Source organism: Lolium rigidum, chromosome 7, assembly GCF_022539505.1.
Source record: "Lolium rigidum isolate FL_2022 chromosome 7, APGP_CSIRO_Lrig_0.1, whole genome shotgun sequence".
Taxonomy (NCBI): Eukaryota; Viridiplantae; Streptophyta; class Magnoliopsida; order Poales; family Poaceae; genus Lolium; species Lolium rigidum.
The window spans coordinates 110,826,394-110,851,840 of record NC_061514.1 but is presented as its reverse complement, the minus strand read 5'-3'; the positions used below and the strand labels follow the sequence as shown (position 1 = coordinate 110,851,840).

At 43.4% G+C, this 25,447-nt stretch overlaps 2 protein-coding genes across 2 annotated transcripts; both read left to right on the top strand.

Annotated features, from left to right (window-relative positions):
• Positions 1-2,214: 2,214 nt before the first annotated feature.
• On the top strand, positions 2,215-7,260 carry LOC124674463 (plant UBX domain-containing protein 1-like). The gene is made up of 8 exons (XM_047210506.1): positions 2,215-2,403; positions 3,611-3,713; positions 3,804-3,872; positions 4,006-4,079; positions 4,678-4,807; positions 5,535-5,639; positions 5,944-6,154; positions 6,773-7,260. Exons 1-8 carry the CDS (start codon positions 2,230-2,232, stop codon positions 6,774-6,776), a joined length of 870 nt encoding a protein of 289 aa, XP_047066462.1. The 5' UTR covers positions 2,215-2,229; the 3' UTR covers positions 6,777-7,260.
• A 10,977-nt stretch (positions 7,261-18,237) lies between these two features.
• On the top strand, positions 18,238-24,904 carry LOC124670677 (glucose-6-phosphate 1-dehydrogenase, cytoplasmic isoform-like). The gene is made up of 16 exons (XM_047207152.1): positions 18,238-18,369; positions 19,744-19,953; positions 20,268-20,353; positions 20,767-20,815; positions 20,889-21,069; positions 21,336-21,493; positions 21,572-21,640; positions 21,917-21,975; positions 22,418-22,454; positions 22,718-22,789; positions 22,983-23,130; positions 23,249-23,344; positions 23,934-24,004; positions 24,110-24,225; positions 24,394-24,439; positions 24,554-24,904. The coding sequence occupies exons 2-16, from the start codon at positions 19,783-19,785 to the stop codon at positions 24,722-24,724; spliced, it is 1,530 nt and encodes a 509-aa protein (XP_047063108.1). The 5' UTR covers positions 18,238-18,369; positions 19,744-19,782; the 3' UTR covers positions 24,725-24,904.
• The last annotated feature ends 543 nt before the right edge of the window (positions 24,905-25,447 follow it).

Genomic DNA, 25,447 nt, shown 5'->3' with positions numbered 1-25,447 from the left:
TCTACAAGAATAGAAGCACCCGTAGACATCATGCATGCTCAGACAATAGGTCATCACGTCATGCATGGTCTAAAGAGACCATGTTCTAGCTGGGTAACGAACAATAGCCCACCGAGCTTGGAGTACACCAAATTCTCGTTTCACATCTTTTATGCAAGCCTCTTGCATCTTGGGAAACCTCTTATCTTTCTCTATTTGAGCATTACTGACTGTCTTCACTAGTATGGTCCAGTTAGGATAAATATCATTAGCAAAATAATATGGCTTATCATATGCATTTCCATTGATCTCATAGCTCACTGTACGAGCAATGTCTTCTATATGCCGGTTGAACACCGGGGAGTAGTTAAGCACATTGATATCATTGTGTGAACCGATCATGCCAAAAGAAAGAGTTCCAAATCCACAAATCTTACGATGCCATTGCCTCAAGAATACCAGTGCATCCCTCGGCATGGTCGTTGCACTAACTCTGCCATCCCCCGAAAGAGAAAGTTCGATTTGGAGCTCGGTATTTCTGAAAATTTAAAAACATGATGTCAAAGATTTTAAAAAAATTTAGGAAAAAAAACTAGACATAGATATTGTTATACTCTACCAACATACAAAATCTCAACCCGCAGTACCTTATGTTTTAGGGTTAACAAAAAAATCTGATAGATTTGAGAGGTTTGTACTTTAGATGTTAGACTTTTGCTACATCTACCATTTTTGTTCTACCAACTTTTTTGAGAATTCAAAATACCGTTTTTCGAATCGTTCGGCTCCCGTGCTCCAAAAATCCGGTGCTATTGAGCTCTGAGAATTTTTTACCTAACAATTCCTAGTTGATTTAGGTAGGCCCCGCGTGCCAGCCTCAGCAATCTGGGTTGCTTCCCTCGCACTACTCTGCAAACAGACCGATATAAAAAGAGGGCCCCGGGCACGCACCGTCCGTATCACGCACGACCCAACCGACCCACAGGCCCCACGCGCCACGAAGCTGTTCCTCTCTCTCTCTCCCAGGAACCCTCTAGCCTCATTGATCGACAACATGCGTCTAGTGTTCTCAACAGTTGAAGTTCTCAAGTACAATTCACCGAACACCCCATTTAAGGCTCGGCAAAACAGGTAGATGGATTCAAGGCAGACGATCTCACTCATTCGCAAGTACTCGTCACAGATATCACCAGACATTCCGTACGAAAGCATACGAATAGTTGCAGAGCATTTCTAGTAAGAGGTGAAGCCTAGCTTACCAGTGGCATCGGGTCTGCATTGAAATCCTAGCTTACCATTTCGACAATGGTAAAGGGCGGGGTCCTCAAAGCTTCAATTTTGGCGAGTAGATAAGGTTGTTCTAGATTTTTTCAAGGGGCGTCACATCTGTGGCAGGGATGACACCGCGTCAGAATAAGATGCCCTTGCTTCTCCCCCATATCGGTTATTGCGGGATGCATGACCAATCTTCACGGATTGATGGTCGGTTTGGAGGGAATCGACAAAAGATCGTGGAGAGCACGAAGATCAAGTCGGTTTGGGGAATTCACAAAACAACGTGAAGAACACGAAGATCAAGTAAGAGAAAACGACAAGACGAAATCTACCGATAGATGCAAAGGCAAGAACCCGTGACTCGCATCCCAATCGGAGAGTAGGGAAACCTATCTAGGATCTCCCGAAAGCGAAAGTTCGATTTGGAGCTCGGTATTTCTGAAAATTTTAAAACATGATGTCAAAGATTTAAAAAAATTTAGAAAAAATCTAAGACATGGATATTGTTATACTCTACCAACATACAACATCTCAACCCCCAATACCTTATATTTTAGGCTTAACAAAAAAAAATCTGATAGATTTGAAAATATGCATTGTTCACTACTCAGACATTAGACTTTTTGCTACATCTACCACTTTTGTTCTACTAACTTTTTTGAGAATTCAAAACGGCGTTGTTTGAATCGTTGGGCTCCGGTGCTCCAAAAATCCGGTGCTATTGAGCTCTGAGAATTTTTACCAAACCATTCCTAGTTCGTTTGGGTGGGCCCCGCGTGCCAGCCTCAGCAATCTGGGTTTCTTCCTTCGTACTACTCTGCAGACAGACCGGTATAAAAAGAGGCCCCGGGCACGCACCGTCCGTCTCACGCACGACCCGACCGACTCGCAGGCCCCACGCCCCGTCACGAATCTGTTCCTCTCTCTCTCTCTGACGGTGCCACGAAGCAGGCCGTATCCGTCCCGTTCCCCTCGATGGAAGCAGAGTACACCCAAATAAACCCCCTCCCCCGACTCTGCCCCAGGCGCCGGAAAAGGGAGCACGACGAAGCCCAAGGAGGAGGAGGCCTCGCGCTGCTGCTCTCCATGGATCTCGACGCGCCCGACTCGCGCCCGCCGCACCAGCCGCCGGCTCCGGCTCAGGTCCCGGTACGTCTCCCCCTCCTCACCGCGTCTCATCGGTTTCTTGGGGCGGATTCTGCTCCTCTGTCGCGCGGGTCGGCGGCGCGCGATCTTGGGGGCGGGCGGAGGTTCTTGGCGGCGGGATTTTTCTGCCTTTCTTGGGATCGGAAATTTCGGGAGGGCACCCTCCTCCCGGATTCTTTGCGTGGGGGGTTAGCGGGATTTCTTTCTTGGCCGGAAAGGGTCACGGCGACGGTGGCGCTAGTTCGTTGGGCATTCGACGCGTTGCGCTAGAAATGTTGCGGTTCTTGGTGTGCGTGCGTTCGCTTGACAGCTTCGTGTGCCCAAGAGTGATTCTTTTCTTGCAGCACTCGCCTGGCCGGGCGATTGGGATTGGGGAATCCGCTTGGACCTGGCTAGATGCCTTGCGGAGGAGGAGTTCTTTGACCTAGGGTTTAGTCCACGGTTTCTTTCTAATTACGGCTCTTGTTATATTTTTGGCAGCACGAGTTCCAACTTTCAGGGGCAGTTAGAACCAAAGAACTCCTAGGTTTCACCAATTCAAGAGCCTGTTGCTGTTTCTTTCTGCGTAGATTCTTGAAACCGTAGTCTGCAGTTGGAAGTTGGAGGATTAGCATTTTAGCACCCCATTTTATAGCCTACATGACCTACGTTTCAGAGGAATTCTGTCTGTATGAACATTGATGGCCATGAGAAGTTTATGCGCTATCAGGAGCTTCGTCTACACGAAGCTGTTTAATTTCTTACAGTATCTTGTTCAAGCTAGGCGGGTATGGTTATCAATTGGTTGGCAGAAAAACAGTACTGTATCTTGGGAACAGTCAACGACCCTTTCACTTGTTAGTTGTTACTAATAACATTAGTGCTTGTTCTTTGCTCTCTGAAAGATGGTTGACTGTTCATAATTGTTACTCTGTCAAATATGACGATTTGCTGCGAACTTCAGAAAGACATTTATAGCTTCATTTAGAATATATTTTTGGGGCATCTTTCTTCTCGCATTGTTCCTTTTTCCAATGAACGTACATGATTATCCTTCTCTGCTCAAGTCATTGGTTTAGAATTAGTGTCAAAATCATTGATAGGCTCGACAGTTATATATATTGAAAGAAATGTTCATCTCTGGACAAAACTTCTGTATTATGGCTTTCCACGAATAGAAATATAAAACTTAAATGAAGTCTAACAACTGTGTTTTCTTCGTAAATCACAGAGCAAGCTGAAAGCAGTGTCGCAAGAGCTTGGACATGAGGTCCGAATATTTTCAAGCACAACATTTGAGACAATGACCAGCAATCTGCCCAAGGCAGATCAGGGTACACACATTTATATGCCTCTTCCATACTAAATTCTCTTCTATGTCTTTGTGGTAGTTGTGTTTTGACATGAAATCATGATTCATGTAGAGGAAGATGATGACTTCTATGAGCTTCAGCCTGCTGATTATTATAAGTTGTTTTCAAACAGGATGGCGGGTAACTTTTATGTCTTCTTATTATTGTTTCAGAACATTCACATTTATCACTGTAACGCTCACCTGCCATTGTTCAAATCATACATGCTCTACTTTCTTAATTATAACCATGCTCAAATGCGACACCCTTGCAGAACAATCGAAAGTTCTGAAGACTCGTAAAATACGGGAAGCAGAACTTGCTGCTCAAAGAGCAAGAATAACAAAGGTAAGAAGGAATATGATACACCATACTGTATTTCATTATCGTATTTGGAAGGAGTGACATACTGCTTGTACAAATACTCCTTTTCCCTTCTTGCTGATTTTTTTTACTTCTTTCTTTTATCTAGCCTTATATTAGCAGTACCTTTGGACATGTTCTAAGAACAATTATATTTCTGTAGAAAAATACGAAGAAATACTTATATTTCTGTAGAAAAATATGAAGAAATACTTAATAGTGATACACATGATTTTGATTACTTAAAGAAATATACTTTTTTTTTGCCTTTTCTAATTAATTTAGTCCTGGAATTCTGAGATGGATCTTAGCTCGTTTATTTGGTTTATTTTTTCCGTCTTTTTCTGGATCTTGTTTCAGGGCAAAGTCCATTTTGTTGCTAGCCCCCTTAACTGTAGGCAGTAATGAGGGCCATTTCTTGATGGTTTACTTAAAGAAGTACTTTTTTTTTGCCTTGTTAGTTTAGTCTAGGAATTCTCAGATTGAGCTGGCTTATGCTCATTTATTTGATTTATTTTTTCCGTCTCTTTATGATCTAGTTTCAGGGAAAAGCCCATTTTGTTGCTAACCTCTTTAACTGCAGGCAGTAATGAGGGTTCGATTCCCTGATGGTTACATTCTTGAGGCTGAGTTTCATCCATCAGAGGCTGTACATAGTCTGGTGGATCTTCTCATGAAAGTGATTGCTAGACCAGATCTGCCATTCTATCTTTGTAAGTTCTGCTTCTCGTTTGAGATGACTGCTGTAGTTTGACAAGTAATGTTTGCCCTTCCTTGTTTCCTGCTCATCAGTTCCTTTTATTTCACCATGGTAATAATATTTCTGGTTAAGATTGGCCTAATATTAGCTACGAGAAACATTCTACTATTATTAGCAAGCAAATATGTTGACAATCGTCAACAGCAGGGAAACATGTCGTATATAAGTTCTATGCCCTTATCTTTACAGCCTGCAAACACTATTTTAATGCATTATTCTGAGCAAAGGGTTTTACAAACAATTTTGATGCTAATATTTTACGAGCCACTTTGAAGTGCTATAAATAAAATTAAAACAATTTGGCCACAGCACAACCATTCAGAACACTGATTTGATGAGCACTTCTGTAACACAAATGGGTCAACTGTTCTCATTGTGTTGTCTTCTGACTAGCTTAACCAATGGATTGCATACTCATTTCTCTTGTGCACTTCATTTGAATACCACTAGTTTTCAAATCGATAGTCTGATTATAGCTTTGATGCTGCATGTTCTAGATACAGTATGTATCGCAGAACCTATATACCACATATGTTCCTTTGTTTGAGCTTGTGGAAGTTTGAGGATCCTCTAGTATAGTAGTATATCACAAATGAGATTCCCATAGATCTTCCATGATCTTGCATTAGGTGCGTACTGGTTACAACTTCTTAATATCTGATCCATTGATTTCACCACAGATACAGTTCCTCCAAAGAAGCGAATACTGGATACCTCGCAGGACTTCTACACAATTGGATTTGTTCCTGGAGCTAATGTCTTCTTTTCTTACGATCTGCCAGCAGGTATGCATTATCTGAAAAAGTAGTATCATTTTGAGAAAATAAGCAATGATTTATAGCACTTCTTCTATGTGCCTTGACAAAATCACGTTTCCATTTATGTAAAGTTGTATTTCTGGTGCATTTGAACACATGTACACGATCAGGATTACTGGTTCCTTTTCAGCACTTGGCTCTTGTGATATGCATGAGTTTCTGTTGGGCATTTAATTATGTAACACATTCTTGATAATGTTAACCAGCGTTTATGCTTGATATCCAGCTATTCACATGTTGTTAGACGTATTCACATGTGTTGGGCATGCAGGGTTGGAGTTAGATGCAGATGCTGTAAAATCAGGACCATATCTACGTGAAGAAATTCGAGCTTTGGATGGACTTTCACTTCTCTCGGAACCTTCTGAACAGCCTGATGTTTCTAAGACAAATTCTGATTCAGCTTATCAATCTGAAGTGCCCCGATCTGATTTTGCACCACCACCAAATAAGAAAGCAGCCACACCAAAGTGGTTCAAAAGGTATAATTGATTTTGGCGCCTTAATGTTAGGAAAGTGCATTTGAACTTATATCCTCTGTTTTGTTACTTTTTTTTTTACAATTCTCTTAAAAATTCTGATCATAGCTGATCTGGTTTGTTATTGTTTTGATGAATTCTTGAGTTTGCTATTGTATCTTTCTGGGATTCTATTCAGAAGGAAAGAATCCGTGCATACTAAGATAATATTCCAACAACAGACTAATTTGACTAATATTTCAACAACAGATTATTTGTGGCGGTGGTCTAGTAATGTCAAAAACCCTCTCCTAGTAGTATCAACAACAAATGACCAATGAGCTTAATTCTTACGAGCTTACTGAACCACCTGCAGAATTATGGCTCTGGAGTAGCATTTCATTTGCTTTTAAGTAGCTAAGTTGTCGTTTCATTTTGATACATGCATTTCACACGGCATATGTGTTGTTCCTGCAAGATGTCTGAAAATTATGCTTTTGCAATACTGTTGTTAGACTGTACTTTCTTGCCTGCTGGAGCATCCTTTCCTTTTTTTTTTTTTTTGAGAATGCATCCTTTCCTTTCATATGTGTTTGAACTTGTGCAAGGTAATGTTAATTTGTCTTATCTAATCCTGTGCAGGTAAGAGCATGAGAGCGCCAAGAGTGCACCACCAGCACAGCAGCCCTTAGTTAGGCCTTTGAGCACTGAAACACATGATTCGCCAACTTCCATGATTCAACGACTTCAGCTTGGAAAAGGTTGTGTGTACACTGCCATAGTATGAGAACTCGATCCTCTGTGCGCTGGAGTTGTCGTACCATTGGAACTAGATCTCATATTTTCCTGGTGGTAGCATGTAAATTTGATATGTCAAATCGTCTTGTGGGGTTTGTGGTGCTTACCCACCTTTAGAAATGTGTAAAAGACCACACAGCAGTAGAAACAGAGGAAAGTGACAGCACTCGGTGTTCTTAACACTATACTGCATGGTTTTGTTCATGTGCTTACAAACTAGCTTCTTCATCAGAAGGTGGATGCGAGTTGACCAACAAAGCAATTTGGCTTCATACTACTGTTATCCTGTTTTTGTAGGATGGTGTTGCTTAAATTTGATTTTCATTTTCTTACGTCCCCCCTGAGTAACTAGCAGTAGCTATGATTATTTTGCTAGTGAGGGCACTCGCAAAGTGGCATTTATTCAGATATTCGCTGTGGGTCAGCAATGTGGCGTTGAGTGGATGCCTTTGACAAGAATGTCTCCGTTTGCCACTATAAGAGCATCTCCAGTCGCGTCCCCCAAACCGCGCCGGATCGAGCGTTTGGGGGACGTGTTTCGTTCGTGCCGCGTTTGGGGGACGTCGCTCCCCAGCCGCGTCCCCCAAACGCCGCCCCCAAACATTTAAAATAATTTTTCTGGCATTTTTATTTCGTTCGTGCCGCATTTTTATTTCAATTTCCACATGCGCTAGGGTTTGTGTGTGAGAGGGACGATGAGAGGCGCCCCTTTTTATAGGCCGGAGGGAGGCGGAGGAGCGGTGGCGCTCATTAACGCCGGCACGCAGAGCTAGGCGCGACAGGACGCGTCGCTGCGCCCTCTGCGGGAACCGCACCGTCGGCTGCGCGCCAACAACTTCCGTCGCGAGGTAGGCGACGGTTAGGTTTAAATTAATTGTGCGCCGCGACGGGTCGGCCCCGCCACTCCCCGCCTCGCTGCCATTTGTGTCCGGCGTCCCCGGTGCGTCCCCGTGGGACGGGGACGGGCTCGGGCGCCGGACACCGAATGGGGGCGCGCCGGACAAAAAAGGGCTTTGGGGGACGCGGCTGGAACGCTTTTTTTGTCCGGCGCGCCCCAAATCCCTTTGGGGGACGGTTTGGGGGACGCGACTGGAGATGCTCTAAAGTCCGTATGATCCCATCCTCACAGGCTTAGTTTAGCCCGAGACTGGTACGGCATTCCTAATAACCTTCGCCTTGTGACTCATTTTTGTTTTATAAATGGCAGGGGCTGCTATGCTTTTCATGTCTGGGAGTAGAGGCTGCTGTGCAGATGTCTGTCCCTATCATTGGATGCTCTTGCAGTTCTTCTATTCTGTACTTTATTTGGTCCTCTATAGAACTTCCAAAGAAGCATTGATCTACCATTACATCCAACTATCTACCAGGTGGCATACTGAGATTGGCGTGATCCGATCGGATACGTGGAAGGGGGTCGTGTGCCGTGCTGTGGTGCGAATGGAGGGGTCCATGTATTTTCTGGTGAGTCTGGCATCCACGGATCAGCTCCAACATCCAACCACCAACAGGCCACCTCGCTCGACTCAGCTCTCATGCGTCCACAGCACGAGGACTGGACAGCGATCTCAAGTTCTCAATAGCTGCTAACATCTTGGAGTTGACAGCTACAGAAGAAAAAAGCTCGTGGAAACGAGGTTCTTAACCTTGGAAGATTACCGCTCGGCAGCACTGGCTCCATAGCGTCGCTAATTCTGAAGTACTTCCAAACTACTCCCTCCATTCAATATTACTTACCGCTGATCCTGATTCGGATATATCTAGATATATATTTTACTTACGTCTGTTCACTCGTCTCTGCGATAACTAATATGGAACGGAACGGAGGGAGTAAATGTCATAGCTTTGGTCTACATAGAGATGTATCTAGACAAGTTTTTTTTGAAATCATATATATTAATAAATCGAGCCAGCAGGTCGCCTCATTAAAAACCTTCCAGGCTCCTTAGGTACCGTGGAAGGAAAAGAGTGCGTCTGGTACCTGCTGCTCCAAATCAGTACAGAGTTACATCTTTCAGTACAAAAGGCAAAATGAAACTAGGAGGGGACTCTTCCCATCTAACTACGGGGGTGTTTGTTTAGGTTGTGCTGATTGGTCATACTGAGAAAAAACTGCTTGTGCAGAGAAAGTTCTTGTGCGAGGAAAAGTCGCTGTTCCGAGTTTCTTGTTTGGCAACTTGGCCGGCCGTCTAGTCGTATGCTCGACAAATTGTACGAAATACCCTTAGAGTTTCGAGAACATGTATATTTGTTGATTAAAGTGTACAAACAGAACATGTATATTTGTTGATTAAAGTGTACAAACATACATGTCGCTGAGATAAACATATGAATATTCATTTACAAAATAATAGAACATCCATTTAGATACTACCTCCATCCCAAGGCTTAAGGCTTATATTTTTTTTGAAAAGTCAAACGAAGTAAAGTTTGACCAAATATTTAGAAGAATCTATGAACAAATATGATATTTTGTAGATACCATATGAAAATATATTTCATTATCTATCTAATGATATTGATTTTGTACTTTTCATGTTAATGATTTTTGATAAAAACTTGGTCAAACTTGACATAGTTTGACTTCCTGAAAAAAATATAGGCCTTAAGCCTTGGGATGGAGGTAGTACAATTTATTTCGGATGCATTCTTCCTCTCTAATTAAATTTTCAGTTAAAGAAAAGAGAAAAAGAAAAAATAAAAGAAAAGAAAACCCAGCCGGGCCACACTGTCGTCTCTCTCCTTTATCCTCTTTGTGTTTAGTTCGCGTCCTCCACCCGAGCGGAGCTTCCCTGACTCCGCACATCACTGCCGCACGAGCTGCTCCCTAGTGCCCTCCGCCGCCGGCCGCTGCTCTCCTTCTCCTCCCCGGCCTCTCCTCCTTCCCTCCCCACGAGCTGCTCCCTAGTGCCCCGCTCGCCCGCGCTTGCTCCCCGACGCCCAGTCGCCATGGTCGTCCGTTGCGTGCTCTCCGATGCCCAGCCGCCATGGCCATCCCCGACCCCAGATAACCGTCGCGCCGTCCATCGCCTCACCTTCCTCTACCTCCTCGGACGAAGGAGTCGCCACGGGAGCTCGGAATCAAGCGGATCGCCGCCGTCTTCCCGAAGCACGGAAGAAGTCCTCCGCCGTCCTCCGCACGGGATGGGGAGGAGTTCGGCCGGGGACGAGGTCTACCGAGAGGAGCTCGGCCGGGGGTGAGGGCGGACGAGGGGGTGGTCCGATGGCGCAAGTCGGGAGGGCGGTCGATGGATGCCGGGGCGGCGGTGGTCGGGTGAGGACGGCAAGGAGGAGGTCCGTCGGTAGATTGGATAATGATACGGGGCGAGGCTCGGGATGGCAGTTTGCTCGTAATTTCCTCAAACCAAATGTCCGAAGAGAAAACGATTCGCTCGCGGCCCGGGAAGCCGCGGGAAGCACCTCCAGAGGTGCTTTCCCTGGTATACCTGTTTTGCTCCGTGGCTTCGGCGAAGCCTACCGCCAACGCACACCGTTTGGTTCATCTGACCTGCTTTTGCTTTTGGAAAGCCATTAAAAGCTGAAACAAACACCCCCTACAGAATTTGAAGTGAACGCATATCTCGCTAGCTCATGTGCCACTTGATTAGCATCTCTATTACAATTAGTAAATTTAATAGAATCAAAATCTTGTGCCTTTGAGAAGCACTCATAAAGGATAGCCGAATATGGACTCCAGACTTCCACCTCAGCATTGCAAGCTTGAATAACCTCCAGGGAATCAGATTCAATTGTCACTCTTGTCACTCCAATCTCAAGAAGAAAACCCAGTCCTCTGAGTAGGGCTAGCGCCTCCGCCGATGATGCATCATTCACATGTGATAACGGACATGCTAATCCGGCAATTGCCTCACCTCGGTCATCTCTCAACACCGCTCCTGCCGCACCTGTACCATTTGAATGGAAAGCTGCTCCTTCTATCACATCGGATTCTAGATCGACATTTAGCTTATAGGTTCCGCGGGAAGGCTTCTCCCAAGAGATATCACACACCATACTAGATTCAGAGGCTGCAGGAATAAAATTTGAGGTTAGAGCTTGGATAGCAAAAGCAGTGCGCCTCGGTTCTGCAACCCATTCTCCCTTCACGTGCTCCCTCCGCTGCCACCATAGGTACCAACATGTAACTGCTATAGTTTCCTTTAGCTTTAGATTACCGAGAATTGGAGACTTCAAATTTTGTCGACAAAGTAAATCCTCTAGAATTGTAGATCCAGACCGTTCACCAATAACTGCTTTTTTAATGTAGTCAGATAACCCCAGAGATTTCCATACCTCAGCCGCACGAGAACAAAGTGAAAAGCAGATATCGAATGTTTCTTTTGCCAGCCGATCGAGGGGGTACCCTCAACCAGCAATGTTTCCAGGTTTAACCGTTTAAGCTATTAAGGGAGGGTGTGATATCGAATGTTGTTTCCTCTCCCACCGACCGATATGATCATGCTCAATAGTAGCAGAAAGTAAAAAAAAAAAAAAAAACCAACACTGGCTCGTGTGGTTGTCGGATACTACACTGGCTACCTCACTGCGTTGGTTTTCCGTTCTTCCGGGTTTGGGTCAAACGCATGGACCGCCTCCACCACTCGTACCCAATTTACACCAGACGCCGACCGCCACACCTGAAGAACGCATACGCACAGCCTTTCTAGGCCTCGTCGAAGAAAGGATTCGTCCACTTCTTCTGCGGCGTGTTTCTCCGGGTTCAGACTTGGCAGTCCGTCAGAGAGAAGGAAGTAGACGACCACGTTCTCTCGCTTTCAGTCGTAGATCACTGGATGTCTTGATCGTCAGAGCGTGGCGACGCATTGGCCATTAGAGAATGAAACCACACTGCTGAACCAGACGCATCTTGTTAAAAAAAAAAACCCAGAAGCAGATCGGATCGTCTAGCACGCACGTCTAACCAACTCAAGGAAAAAAAAAGAAGGCAGTTCGGCTCAGTTCAGTACACACGTGACCCGTGCGGACCTCGTTATCATCATCTTATTCTAATCTGCCCATCCAGGATGGAAGAGCAGGTCGTTGATTTGCAGCTAGCGGCGCAACTTGAGAGACGTCGGGTCACCGTGCCACCGTCTGTATCGGGATGCCTGAGTACGTAATAGTCGGCACGCACGTCTGATCGAAAGTACAGTCTAAGAAACGACAGTGTGATCCGGGACGATTTCATTCGGGAAAAACGCACAGCACGTGTCGGGAGTGGTTACATCGTCACATCCAATTGACCAATTGGGTACAAGCAATCGGTGAGAAAACTGGAGTACCGCTCAGACGCAATGCCGTCTCAAGCTTCAGAGCGTTTATCCTCTACTAGCCATTTTTTCTTTCTCCATCAACTAATCTATACCTAATAATAAAAGCAAAACAGTTTCTTGTTGGTCCGTCTGTTTTTATCCCTAATTTCTCATCTAAATTACAGGGATGCCACCGCTTTAGTTAAATAACGGTCAACGCATCACCCGTGCTGGTCGTTTGTAACATTCCGTCCGTAGCTGTAGCATTGCTGAAGTCAAAATACATAGCTCGATCCGATCGGGTCTCCAATTCCGACACAAGAACTGAAGTAAAATCCCCGTTCATAAAAGTCCAGCGCTCCTAGCGTTTTCTAGATCGACCGATTCGGCGATTCGAGCTTCCACCGTCCGGCAGCCCCGGCGAAGCGTAGCAGGCGATGTATTGTTGAGCCCCCGATTGAGGACACGGCAGAACGATTTCAGTGAGGGCACGAAAGCGGTGAAGGCGGGCTCCTTGGGAGCATAGGAACCATCATGTCCGTAGCGGCAGCACAGGAGGAGCATGGATAGCTGGTCATGTTTGGTGCCGCCCCCTCTACTCCAGGAATCGGTGGAGGTGCCGTACAGGTCCTTTTTGGATTCGAAGGATGTGCACCGGCGGAGGCAGTTTCCTGCACGACGCTGTCCAGAACTCCAGATCGGGTGGAGCCGTCGCCAAGCAGCTGATGAGACAATTACAAGGGCCATGCTTGTTGACATTAAGCATGAGTACGTTGGATGAACTCTTCCAGGAAGGACGTCAGTGGCATCGATTTCGTGATGTTGGCGATGACGTGCAGCCCCGCAGGTGCTACCGACCATGGATGCCACCCCGAACAGCTTCTAGGCACGGTGGTACCGACGGCGAGGGCCTGGGGGGAGAAGAGGAACTCGACGGTGTCCTTCGCCGTCCTTGGCCGCTGCACAAACAGGACCCGGTGCGCCTTGGTGTCTACCCGAAGCTTCAGGCTCAGCGGCGCCGGCGTGGCTGTATTGGCTGCCAGTGTTGGGATGGTAGAGCAGGGCCGTAGCAGGTAAAAAAAACGGGAGGACGTCCGCCAGCTGCTGATGCGCGCTGGACAACAATGGTTGACGTCCCAGAGGCCCTGCCTCGGGAGAGGCCGGCTTGGACTAGCAGGTCGCGATGTTGGACGGCTTGGGATTTTTTTTTTCCACTGGGATGGATGGATTTTTTTGTGCTCACTGGCTCGCATCTAATTAATCTTGCCCCTTCGATGATGATGATGATGCTGGTGCGTTAATCCCCAGGTCAATCTATGAATTCCACTGTCAATTTGGTTTCGTGATTGACGATCATGCAATGAAAATTCAACAACATGTGGAAAAAAGTTCAGACTGAATATGGTGGCGTGACCTTCAAACTCAGCCGGTGCAATGGCAGGCAAGAGATCGAATCCCTGAAGTTGGTTAGACCCCTGGACTGTAATGAGTGACCCTACTTTGTTTTCTATTTTTGGTTTCAGCGATTTTTCTCATACAAATTTCCCATGCCATTATTGGGTCTCATCACCTGTGAAGAAGATGATGTTAATATCTGCCCTATTTTTTCAAGCTGTACTGAGCAGCACTGAATGTATTTTATTAACGGAGCTGACCCTTCATTCTTATTTGTATTTTTTTTGCATTTTCGGTTATATAGTGTGACTTGAATGGACATAAATAGCCGTGTTGGATCAGCGCCGCCTCCAAGATGCAGCTACTACTATGGCTGAGAAGAGGCTGCTTGTATTTGGATTAAGTGATTTTTGGTCTTCCAAAGCTTGAGTTTTCTAAGATAATTAAGCAGATTCAAATAAGATCATAGTTTTGCAATGTAGAGTGTTTCTGAACAAAGTTCTAGGATCATATGATCAAATTTAGGTTATCGAGGCTCAAATGTAATACCTTGTGTCCTGAACTAGTATCCTGAAGAACCCTATGTTACTTATATCCATTTTTTTTGTTTTGTCATCGGTGACATTTCTCCCATGGCACAATTCCTTGACGTGGCCAACCAAGGTTCATGAAACTCGGTATTTTCTCTGTAACTAAGCATGATTATTTTCTAGGGGGCTGTAGCGTGGGATGACATGCACCAAGTGAAAATGAGGCACCATCGATCGTTGCAAGTCTGCGAGAATACATGTAAGCGTAGGACTGAAGGATAATAGTGTCGCCCTCCATCATTACAAGTGTGCAGAACTGAAAGTTATGTTTGTCGTGAATAAGCGAAGAATGTAACCGCCCCCGACAATGGTGTGTGAGAACTATTTTTTCCCGGTGCAACGCACGGGCATATTTCCTATACTACCTATGTTCAAAAAAGATGTCTGGAGTTTATCTAAATTCGGATTATCTGACACTTTCTAGTGTATACATACATCTAAATTTAGACAAGCCTTCAACTTTTTTTTGTATAAACGGAGGGAGTAGCAACAATGTGACCAGATAATAGCAACTTCACCGAGGAAAATAAAAATTCACCGATCGGTGCACATGGAGTTCAGGCGTTCAGTAAGTCTTTACCATCAAGGCTCGATCAGTAAGTCTTTGTGGTGAACAACGAACTTGCTGTTTTCAGCTGCACCGTTTGGTTGCCGAGATATTGTCCATCTATCTGCAAACAAGACCTAGGTGCTTGTAATCTTTTGGTCCGGTTTTTTCTTTTATCAATTAGACACCATGTCTTCTTAGTTAATATAACTAATTGCAAGTCTTTTGCCTTATTTTAACTCTTTTTTTTGCTCGTCTATAGCTCAATGTGCAACCATTAGAAAAAGCTCCATGTGTAACCATGCGTGTAGAGAAGAACAAGAATATTGTTGAAATGCATTGTCTGTTTTTTTTTCGCACTAGTGCAAGATTTTTAAATGTTGGAGCTAAAATGTTTTGAGTTCAAGATCAGACCAACCCAATATGTTAAAAAGACTTGTGACTTATTATCAATCAATGCGTTCGATTCCCCCCCCGCGTAAAGATTCGGGCGTTTGATGCGAAAGAAAGCACTCTACCAATACATTGTCGACATCTCTCCATCAGCTTAATTTTGCTAACGCCCTAAGAAATTTCAAGGATTCATAGTTTCCTCGAAGGCCCCATAGTTTTTGTTTTTAGATGTAGCCCATGGTGTATTCTACCACTGTGCAAAATATTAGGATGAAATACATTGTCTTCTACGCTACACAGAAGCAACAAATTATGATGAATGCCGGAGGTTTCAAAATCTGTATTGTTCACTATTCAAGATCCACCATTCTGTGAATTTGCACAATCCAAAATATCGAGTCCTCCGTATTGCTCTTTTTTCGCATAGTGGTAGAGTACAACATTATCTACCAGCAAAATTGTTGTATATAACTTTTTGAAGCTATGAAATACATATTATTTTTTGAAATTCTAAAAAAGGGGCTCAATATATCCCGAGAGCTCCAAAACGGCACTCATGTTACCCTTCCCATGAAGGATGACGTCATACGCATGTCACCAGATGCCATGCCACTTATTTCTTATAAGTCATCGAATATGCTTTTTGTTGGTGCCATCTTTATGCACCGGGACCATTCTATAGTGTACGATCTTGCTAACTTTGTCAAATTCGAAAGATAAAGAAGAACTATTGATAAACATCTGAAGAGACGTTGAACAGAAGCTCTCATGCACATAGGAGTAGAAGTAGAACCTTCTTCCCATAAACAAATTGCAACCCAGAATTACATGACGATTGGCAACTTTCCCCTTTGTCGCGTTACCAGGCCTCCTGATAATGAAAATCGATCTCATGGTTGGGTCGCTTGAGAAAAAAAGAAACGATAGTGTGATCTAGGTGATTTTTTTTTTGAAAAGGGGACGGTCCCCAAGGACCGAGAGAACGATGCGTTAATACCAAGCGGTGGCAGTACAAATTACAAGCAGGAACTCAGGAAATTGGAAAATTACAACTTGATCCTGGAACTTAGCATAGAGGACCTCCAAACTAAAAGTGAGAACGCAATCAGGTCCTTTGTCTTCTCCACTGCACTTGCAAGATGGAATCGCCTGCCGGCCGTCGCCACCATCATCAGGGAACATGCCATTTGGGAGGGAGGCGAGGAGAAACTCCGACGCCGATCCATCGAAGAGGGGCCTCACCTTGAGGTTGGATAGACGCCACATCCTTGGCGTCACGATTTGCTGCCCATCGGCATAGATCGATGGCCTACACAGTGCCATCGTAGGAGAGCTCATATCTGCAGTTAAAAGATACCCCCGCCACCATCCAGATCCGGCACACTTCAAGCTGTTCTCCTCATCTCCCTCGCCACCAAGGCAGGCCAAGACGAAGAGCTCAACACCGAAATCACAAGACTCCACACTTATTGGAGGAGCCCGTACCAGCAGCCTCATCCTTCATCTTGCTCCATGGAAGCTTGACAGAAAAGGTCTACTAGCCATTTTCTTTCTCCGTCAACTAATACTACCTTTGTTTATAAAAAATATGTCTGAAGTTTATCTAAATTTGAATTATCTAGGCACTTTCTAGTGTATACATACATCTAAATTTAGACAAATCTACAACATTCTTTTATAAACGGGGAAGTAGCAACAATGTGACCAGATAATAGCAACTTCACCAAGGAAAATAAAAATTCACCGGTCAGTGCACATGGAGTTCAGGAGTTCAGTAAGTCTTTACCATAAAGGCTCGATCAGTAAGTCTTTGTAGTGAACAACGAACTTGCTGTTTTCAGCTGGACCGTTTGTTTGCCGAGATATTGTCCATCTAAGCTTCAAACAGACTTAGTGCTTGTAATCTTTTGGTCCGGTTTTTCTATAATTAATTATTACACACCCTGCCTTCTTAATTAATATAAAAGGTTGCAAGTCTTTTGCCTTATTTTAACTTTTTTTTTGCGTCTATAGCTCAATGTGCAGCCATTAGAAAAAGCTCCATGTGTAACCATGTGTGTAGAGAAGAACAAGATGCATTGTCTGTTTTTTTCGCACTAGTGTAAGATTTTTAAATATTAGAGCTAAAATGTTTTGAGTTCAAGATCAGACCAACCCAATATGTTAAAAAGACTTGTGACCTATATCAATCAATGCGGTCGACTTTTTCCTCCCGTAAATATCCAGGCGTTTGATGCGAAAGAAAGCACTCTAGCAATACACTGTCGATATCTCTCCATCAGCTTAATTTTGCTAACGCCCTAAGAAATTTCAAGGATTCATAGTTTCCTTGAGGGCCCCATAATTTTTGTTTTCGGATGTAGCCCATGGTGTACTCTACCACTGTGCAAAATATTAGGATGAAATACGTTGTACTCTACGCTGCACAAAAGTAACAAATTCTTACGAATGCCGGAGGTTTCAAAAATCTTTGTTGTACACTATTCAAGATCCACCATTCTGTGAATTTGCACAATCCATAATATTGAGTCCTTCGTATTGCCCTTTTTTTTGCATAGTGGTAGAGTACTCCATTATCTACCAACATATAACTTTTCGAAACTATGAAATACGTACTATTTTTGAAACTTTGAAAAAAAAAGGGCTCAATATAGCCCAAGAGGTCCAAAACGGCACACTCATGTGACCCTTCCCATGGAGGATGACGTCATACACATGTCACCAGATGCCATGCCACTTATTTCTTACAAGTCATCGAATATGCTTTTTGTTGGTGCCATCTTTATGCGCCACCAGGGGACCGTTCTCTAGTACAATCTTGCCAACTTTATCAAATTCGAAAGATAAAGAAGAACTATTGATAAACGTCTGAAGAGACGCTGAACAGAAGCTCTCATGCACATAGGATGAGGAGTAGAACCTTCTTCCCATAAACAAATTGCAACCCAGAATTACATGACGATGGTCGATGGGCCTCTTTTCACATGCGCCCCTGAAGTCCTCGGCTCTCCCAACACGACGGACACGTACGCTTCGGGGTTGGTGGCACAGAGCACGCAGCCACCCCCCGAGACCGAATCGAGAAAGACGGGTAGGTAGTGGACCGGTGAGGCGGCCGAGGTGACTGACGCCGTATAAATGGCGCCCTGCCCAATCCCAGCATACAAGGACGGAACGAAGGAGCCACCTGCCATTCCCCGTCCACCCAGCACAGCGGTAACTTCTCCTCCGACGCGGCGCGCTTGCTCGCCATCTCGATCGCCACTGGTCAGTGCTCCATCTCCAACCCCGCCCCACCCCACCCCGGCTGCGCAGATTCTCTCGCTCGTAGTCTCTCGTGGGAGAGTAGAGTCGCTCCAGTTCCGCTATCGCGGGCGAGCAGGTCGTCCGAGGTTTCTCGATCGGTACGGTGGCTCGTCGCAATCCGCTCGGCTGTCTAACTTGTTCCGGCAAGTCTTTTTGCGGGGTTTGTTTTTCTGGTGATCAGGGGGTCGCGCTTTCCTTTCCCCCGTCTGTGATTTCTCTTTTCTAGATTTCCTTCCTCGGCCGCCGCGCCGTGTTTAGCTCGCGCGGCGGCTGGGCGCCGTGGATCTCGTGCCGTGACGCCTACGCGCGCCGCGATGGGGATGTTCGGCTTCTTCCTGCTCCCAGATTTGAGGAGGATCCCTCCCATTAAATGCCACCAATTGCGGTTAGAGGAGCTTTTTCAGCTAGCGACTGCACGCTTTTTCCGTTCCAGGGAATTCTGCTCTCCGCCGGATGCTGCGTTCGGCTGTTCCTTTTCCAGGGGAGCGGTTTCGTTTGCTGATGCGAATTTAGGGAATGTTGTTTTGGTCTTTTTGAGTCCCTCCCTGTTTCTGTTCTACAACTGGAGTTACTAGAAAAAAGTAGAATTATTCTACTTCTATTTTTCACCGCAAGGTCAAACTTCGGATTGAAGTACGGGCTTATGTTCCTGAAAGGTTGCCCAAATTGGATTTGAGTTCTACTTTAGCTGTATCGAATTCTAGAGGCGGTTTCGTTTATTGCTAACCCGAATTGAGGGGATCTTGCTTTTGATCCTTTTGACTTCTTGCCTGTTCCAGTTCTACTACTATACTAGAATTGCTCTACTGCTACAAGATCGAACTCCGAACTGAAGTACGGGCTCGTTTTCCTGAAAGCTTGTCCAAACTGAATTGAGCTCTACTTGAAGTTGTACTATCTGAAATCAGTGGTGTGGAGTTGCGATCGGTGTAGTAGTTCTTAATGACATGTGTTTGTTTACTCTTCTTCGCAGTTGGAGATATAAGTTGAGATCACTTTGTTATCACCGAGCATTGGAAATGGAGTAGTATTTCACTTCAATTGGAAGTGGGATTTTAGATCTAGTTATGTGCAGTTTTTTCGTTTCCAGCTTTTAGGCGGCGCAATAGTAGCATGACATTCCTTGGTGTAATTTGGCAACGCATGGAACAGACCAGACATGCCTTGGTATAATTTGGCAACGCATGGAACAGACCAGATCAAGCAAACTATTCATACGTTCTGATAGCTAATTTTGTCTGATATTGGTTCTTCCATTTCAATGCGTGGCATGACAGTTATTAGGCTAAATTCAGATAAGTTTGCCATTTAATCATATCTTGCTCACTTTGTTAGGTTTACTGTTGAAGAAGCAAGAGAATCATCCTATTTGTCATGGCGGGAACTGACTCTTCGGCATCGTCGAGACAAAGCAGTTTTAACTCTTTAGCAAAGGACCTAGAACTCCCTGTAGAGCAAGGGTGCCTCTCTATCATTGTACTTGGGGCTTCTGGAGACCTTGCCAAGAAGAAAACCTTCCCAGCACTCTACCACCTTTTTGAGCAGGTAGTTTGACATTAACTAGTTGCTTCTTATGCAATTTGCAAAATCTATACTGCGAAAAGGAATCTACCTTCAGTTGAGGCACTCCAGAGTAATCCATATTCATTTTCTTGGAATGACCTGATCACAAGTATAAGTGCAAACACCTGTAACCATGTTTCCCCCTGGATCTGAATTAATGCTTTAGGAGTCAGGTTAAAGGACTGGTTTAAGCTTCCACTTATTCAACAACCACCTGTGTTACACACCATTTTTAAATACGCTATTATTCTCAGGTCAGCTGATGTATTGATTTACTTTAATGCTGTGTGTTACAGGGGTTTATACAATCTGGTGAAGTGCATATATTTGGATACGCGAGATCAAATCTTTCTGACGAGGGATTGAGAGAACGCATCCGTGGGTAAGTCCCTGATGGCTGGAACTAACTATATGGTAGTGTAACATATAATTTAAGTTTGTTGTGCTAAGAACCTCCTTGATTTCGATAGTAAATATTATTTAGAAGAAAGCTCTTATTGTGTTCTCGAGAAAATGACTCAGGCTTTTACATCTTGCTGTTGCATTTAGACTCTTGTAGGCTCTTAGAGCATGCTTGCATCTCTATCTGCCGGGATTCTGCTTACTAGGATGGGTGTCTGCCAAATTAGTTTCATTCCTGGAACCACAGACACTGTTTATTACTTGATCTGCGATTTGCTATACAAACTGAGACGGTGGTTTCCTGAAATTGAAAAAAAAACGTGTATCTGCAGGTACTGAACTGCAATAATAAAGTTTTCATGTTTTCATGGCATTATCTTAAATAATTTACAGATACCTCAAAGGAGCCTCAGAGGAACACCTTACAAAATTCTTGCAACTGGTAAGTTGTTGCATATAACTACTCATAATTTCTAACCTAACATGTACATCATTATAATTAACTTGTCTTGCAGATAAAATATGTCAGTGGTTCCTATGACAGCGGGGAAGGATTTGATAAACTGAACAAGGAAATATCAGAGGTAGAGATGTCAAACAAATCGGGAAGCTCTCGCAGGCTCTTTTATTTGGCATTACCTCCATCAGTCTACCCTTCAGTGTGCAAAATGATACGAACATATTGCATGAATCCAAGTAAGTTTCTTTCCTATGCTTCCTCAGAAGTTTTATCTTCATCAGGACCTTTTTCCTTTGCTTTATTTTATAGGAAAATAAATGGATATATTTTTATTCAGCACTTCCAGCTGCGCAGTAGTAATGAGGACATAATCATTTGAAGATTTTAGTGTTTACCTGTTGTTCACTTCAGTTCAGAAAAAAACCGAAACTGCATACTGAATTGCAATTTACTTTCGTCAAACTTTAGGACAATCAATAGTGTTGTGCAAATGTGCTTGCAGCTTCTCGTGCTGGATGGACTAGAGTAATTGTTGAGAAGCCATTTGGAAAGGACTTGGACTCCGCAGAAGAATTAAGTTCCCAACTTGGGGAGCTATTCGAGGAAGATCAGCTCTACAGGATTGACCACTACTTGGGAAAAGAGCTGGTCCAAAACTTGGTAATGTTTATAACTTTCTTCAGATATTTGTACGTTCCTAACATTGGGCTAACTCTTTGAACTAATCACATTTCACAGCTCGTGCTTCGTTTTGCGAACCGTTTGTTCTTGCCTCTTTGGAACCGTGACAATGTTGATAATATACAGGTATTCTTGTTGTTTGTTCTTAGTTAGCACTTAGCAGTTGTTAACTTACAAAGTTCCAATTGGTGGCACAATTAATCCATAAGTTGCAGTTACTGCACCACGTAAGGTTTTTTTGTAGGTTATTGCGTGCATTTTTGCTACTTATCACTTATTTTTATCTTTATTTAGTTAAACTAAGTTGAACCTAATAACATTGACACTTATGGTTAGTTGTGCGCCATCTACAAAGTAGGACTTCAATAATAGCTTCAGACTGTAACGAATTGAAACTTGCAGATTGTATTCAGAGAGGACTTCGGAACTGATGGGCGTGGAGGATATTTTGATCAATATGGGTATGTAGAAGCATTACATTCATTAATAAGTTCTCTAATATAATATTGTACCCTTATAGTTTTATAATAAATCATGCCCTTATAAGTAAGTAAAGAATATTAATCTTGTAGCATATCTGGTAAGTAAGGTAAGTTCTGATATGTTTTAGATATGTCCGTGGTTCTAGTTGGTCCTTATTGATCAATATATTTATTTTTGTATATAAAATATGACATTGTGTATTTGGCTGTGTCGGTGATGTTTTGCGAAGTTTAACATTGAAAACTATTGCAATTTTATAGCAACTAAGACACTCAATACTGAATTCTAGTAAATTTCAGTCAGCTTATATCACCCTCAACTATTAGGATGTTCCCTATGTATCTGTATTGCTTTTTTTTTGCGAAATTCGTATCTGTATTACTTAGTGTAGAAGTACCTAACACCCTCTTGTTACTGCAGAATCATTCGCGATATCATTCAGAATCATTTGTTGCAGGTAAAATTAAGGATTTGTTAATACCCCATACGATATTGTTTTGTAACCATTCCAACTTTAGTATTTACTATTCAGTCTTTAAACGGCTTGAGAGAGTAAGCAATTGTTCTTATAATACTTTTATCTGGGTAACATTCAGTATATTTAACATTGATGTCACAGCTTTGATGCTGATTCATATATGGCTTAACTAATACATGCTTCAACTGTCTACAGAGCACGTAGCTAAACAGTCCAATAATAATTGTTGCTACCTTGTGCAGGTTTTCTGTTTGGTTGCAATGGAAAAGCCTGTATCTCTTAAGCCCGAGCACATTAGAGATGAAAAAGTCAAGGTTCTTATCTTTCTCTACTCTCAAGTGCTACTACTGCAGTGCAGCTTTTCTTGTTTGTCTATGCAATGGAAAAGCCTGTATCTCTTAAGCCCGAGCACATTAGTTTGATTTCCTATGCGAAATGTAGTACACATCTTATACTTGTCCTGTTGGCTTAGTGCAAAACAAAATCAATTTCCTGTGGTAATGTCAGGTTCTGCAATCTGTGAACCCGATAAAGGACGAAGAGGTAGTCCTTGGACAATATCAGGGCTACAAGGATGATCCTACAGTGCCAGATGACTCCAATACCCCAACGTTTGCATCTATTGTACTTCGGGTACACAACGAAAGATGGGAAGGTTTGCACTAAGAGCCTGTGTCTTTCAACCACTATCTGTTCTTTCACTTGAGATGTCTTTGTCTGGATCATAGCATCTTCATTTCTGGTGTTGACTCCCAAATATTCATAACCTGCAGGTGTTCCTTTCATCCTTAAAGCTGGTAAAGCATTGAACTCAAGGAAAGCGGAAATTCGTGTGCAGTTCAAGGATGTTCCTGGTGACATTTTCAGATGTATGTGCTTCAGTTAATTTTCATGGTGTAGTGAAAGTCAACTCTATGTACATACAATGTTACTACCTACTCAATTGTGTTTTTGTGTACCGCTGCTACCAAATACTAATGAAGTGCCCTTACATTAACTAGGTGGTAGAAAACTAGAAGCACTTTCATAAGTTTGATACAATTAATAGGTAAAGTTTCACTGACAGTACAAAATGAGCAAAACTGATCCATGCACTTGCCTTATGTTGTATAAAATACACACTGCGGAATACGATCAACAATAAATAGGAAGAGCTGTGTACAAAACAGAAAACTAGATAAACAATGCAAGAGAGTGTCTAGCTTTCCACTAAGATAGTATAAGGCATTATTATTATTTTCGAGAATAATATAATGCACTAGTTGTTGTTTAACTTGTCTAAAGTTTGATTGCTCTGTGTGTTATGTCGTTATGTTCATCCTGTTCTATCAGTATTAGCATGCCCCTGTTGTTGATACATTTTTGCTATCAGTATTAGCATGCTCTATTTGTTGTTCTCTTTTATGTCCAGGTCAAAATTTAAGATCTCTTGACTGAACTAATTTTAACATGTTGAAGGTAAGAAGCAAGGAAGAAATGAGTTCGTCATACGCCTCCAGCCATCAGAAGCCATGTACATGAAACTAACTGTAAGTCCAGCTACTTATGTAATGTCTAATGTTTTTTTTCAGTAAAGCTTTCTGATACTTGAGCAGAACATAACTGCTAACATAATTTACTGATATTATATGCAGGTGAAGAAACCTGGATTAGAAATGGCTACTGAACAGAGTGAACTTGATCTGTCATATGGGATGCGGTACCAAAATGTCACTATTCCAGAGGCATACGAACGCCTCATTTTGGATACGTACGTATCATCCTTCCTGAATTAACATATATTCTTGAAAGAGAAATTTATTCGATCCTAAAATCACTAAATCATGCATAAATTCCACATATTCCATGCCATGTATGGCTTTATCCATAATCACCTTATAGTGGTAATACGCACTGATGGGCACCCACGTTTCCACAGGATAAGAGGAGACCAGCAACACTTTGTGCGCCGAGATGAGCTGAAGGTTTGTCTACACCCTAGAAAATTTTCTTTAGGGGATCCTTCTGTTTATTTCTCCCTCTGAACGGAACTCTTCTGCTTTCCATTCTCCCCCTGACACTGTATCTGGTGATTTCAGGCTGCCTGGCAGATCTTCACTCCCTTGTTGCATGACATTGACGCGGGGAAGCTGAAGTCTGTTTCATATCAGCCTGGTAGCCGAGGCCCCAAGGAAGCTGATGAACTGAGTGAGAAGGTCGGGTATATGCAGACCCACGGTTACATATGGATACCACCCACCCTTGCATAGAGTGCCTCCATTCAAATCCTAGTAGGTACCATTTAGATAGGAAGAGTGGAACTTTCACGGTTATAATTGTTGCGAGCTTTCCCTGTAACCCCGATTACCTGGCGTTGTAATAACAGATCTGCTTGGCCAAATATAACCCACTACGGTGTGAAATAAAAAAGAAATGCGGTGTTCCAATAATCGTTCACTTAACTGCTAAGACTGATGTTCTTTATTCTGATGGAATGTTAGACATGGTGCATTAGGCAAATCTGCTATACCTTATCTGATACTGATATTGAAGAGATTTCCACACGGTGTGGACCACATCACCAAGACACCAACCCAGTTTGATGTTCTTTACTCAACAGGAAATAATAGTCTAAGAATTCATTAGACATGCATTCCCAATTCTTAAAGCATTTTGGAGCTTTGATGGTAGGCGTTTGTTGAGGTGCACCTCAAAGAGAGCGGGAATAGAGAGGTTCTTTAGGCTCATGGAATTTTTCTACATCGTCCAATAGCATGCAATCTAACGGTCAAGATGGCCTGATACCTTGATTAATTCTGTGGCTAGTAGCAAATCAGCTGGAGATGGTGCTAACGGAATATCCAAGGAATATTCGCAATAATTTGAAGTTATTAGGGCATCTCTAATGGGGTGATGGACGTTGAGCGATCGTTTGCGTCCGCTGGCCGAAAAATGCGCCGGTATCACCTAAACCTGGCCCAAATATGCGTCAG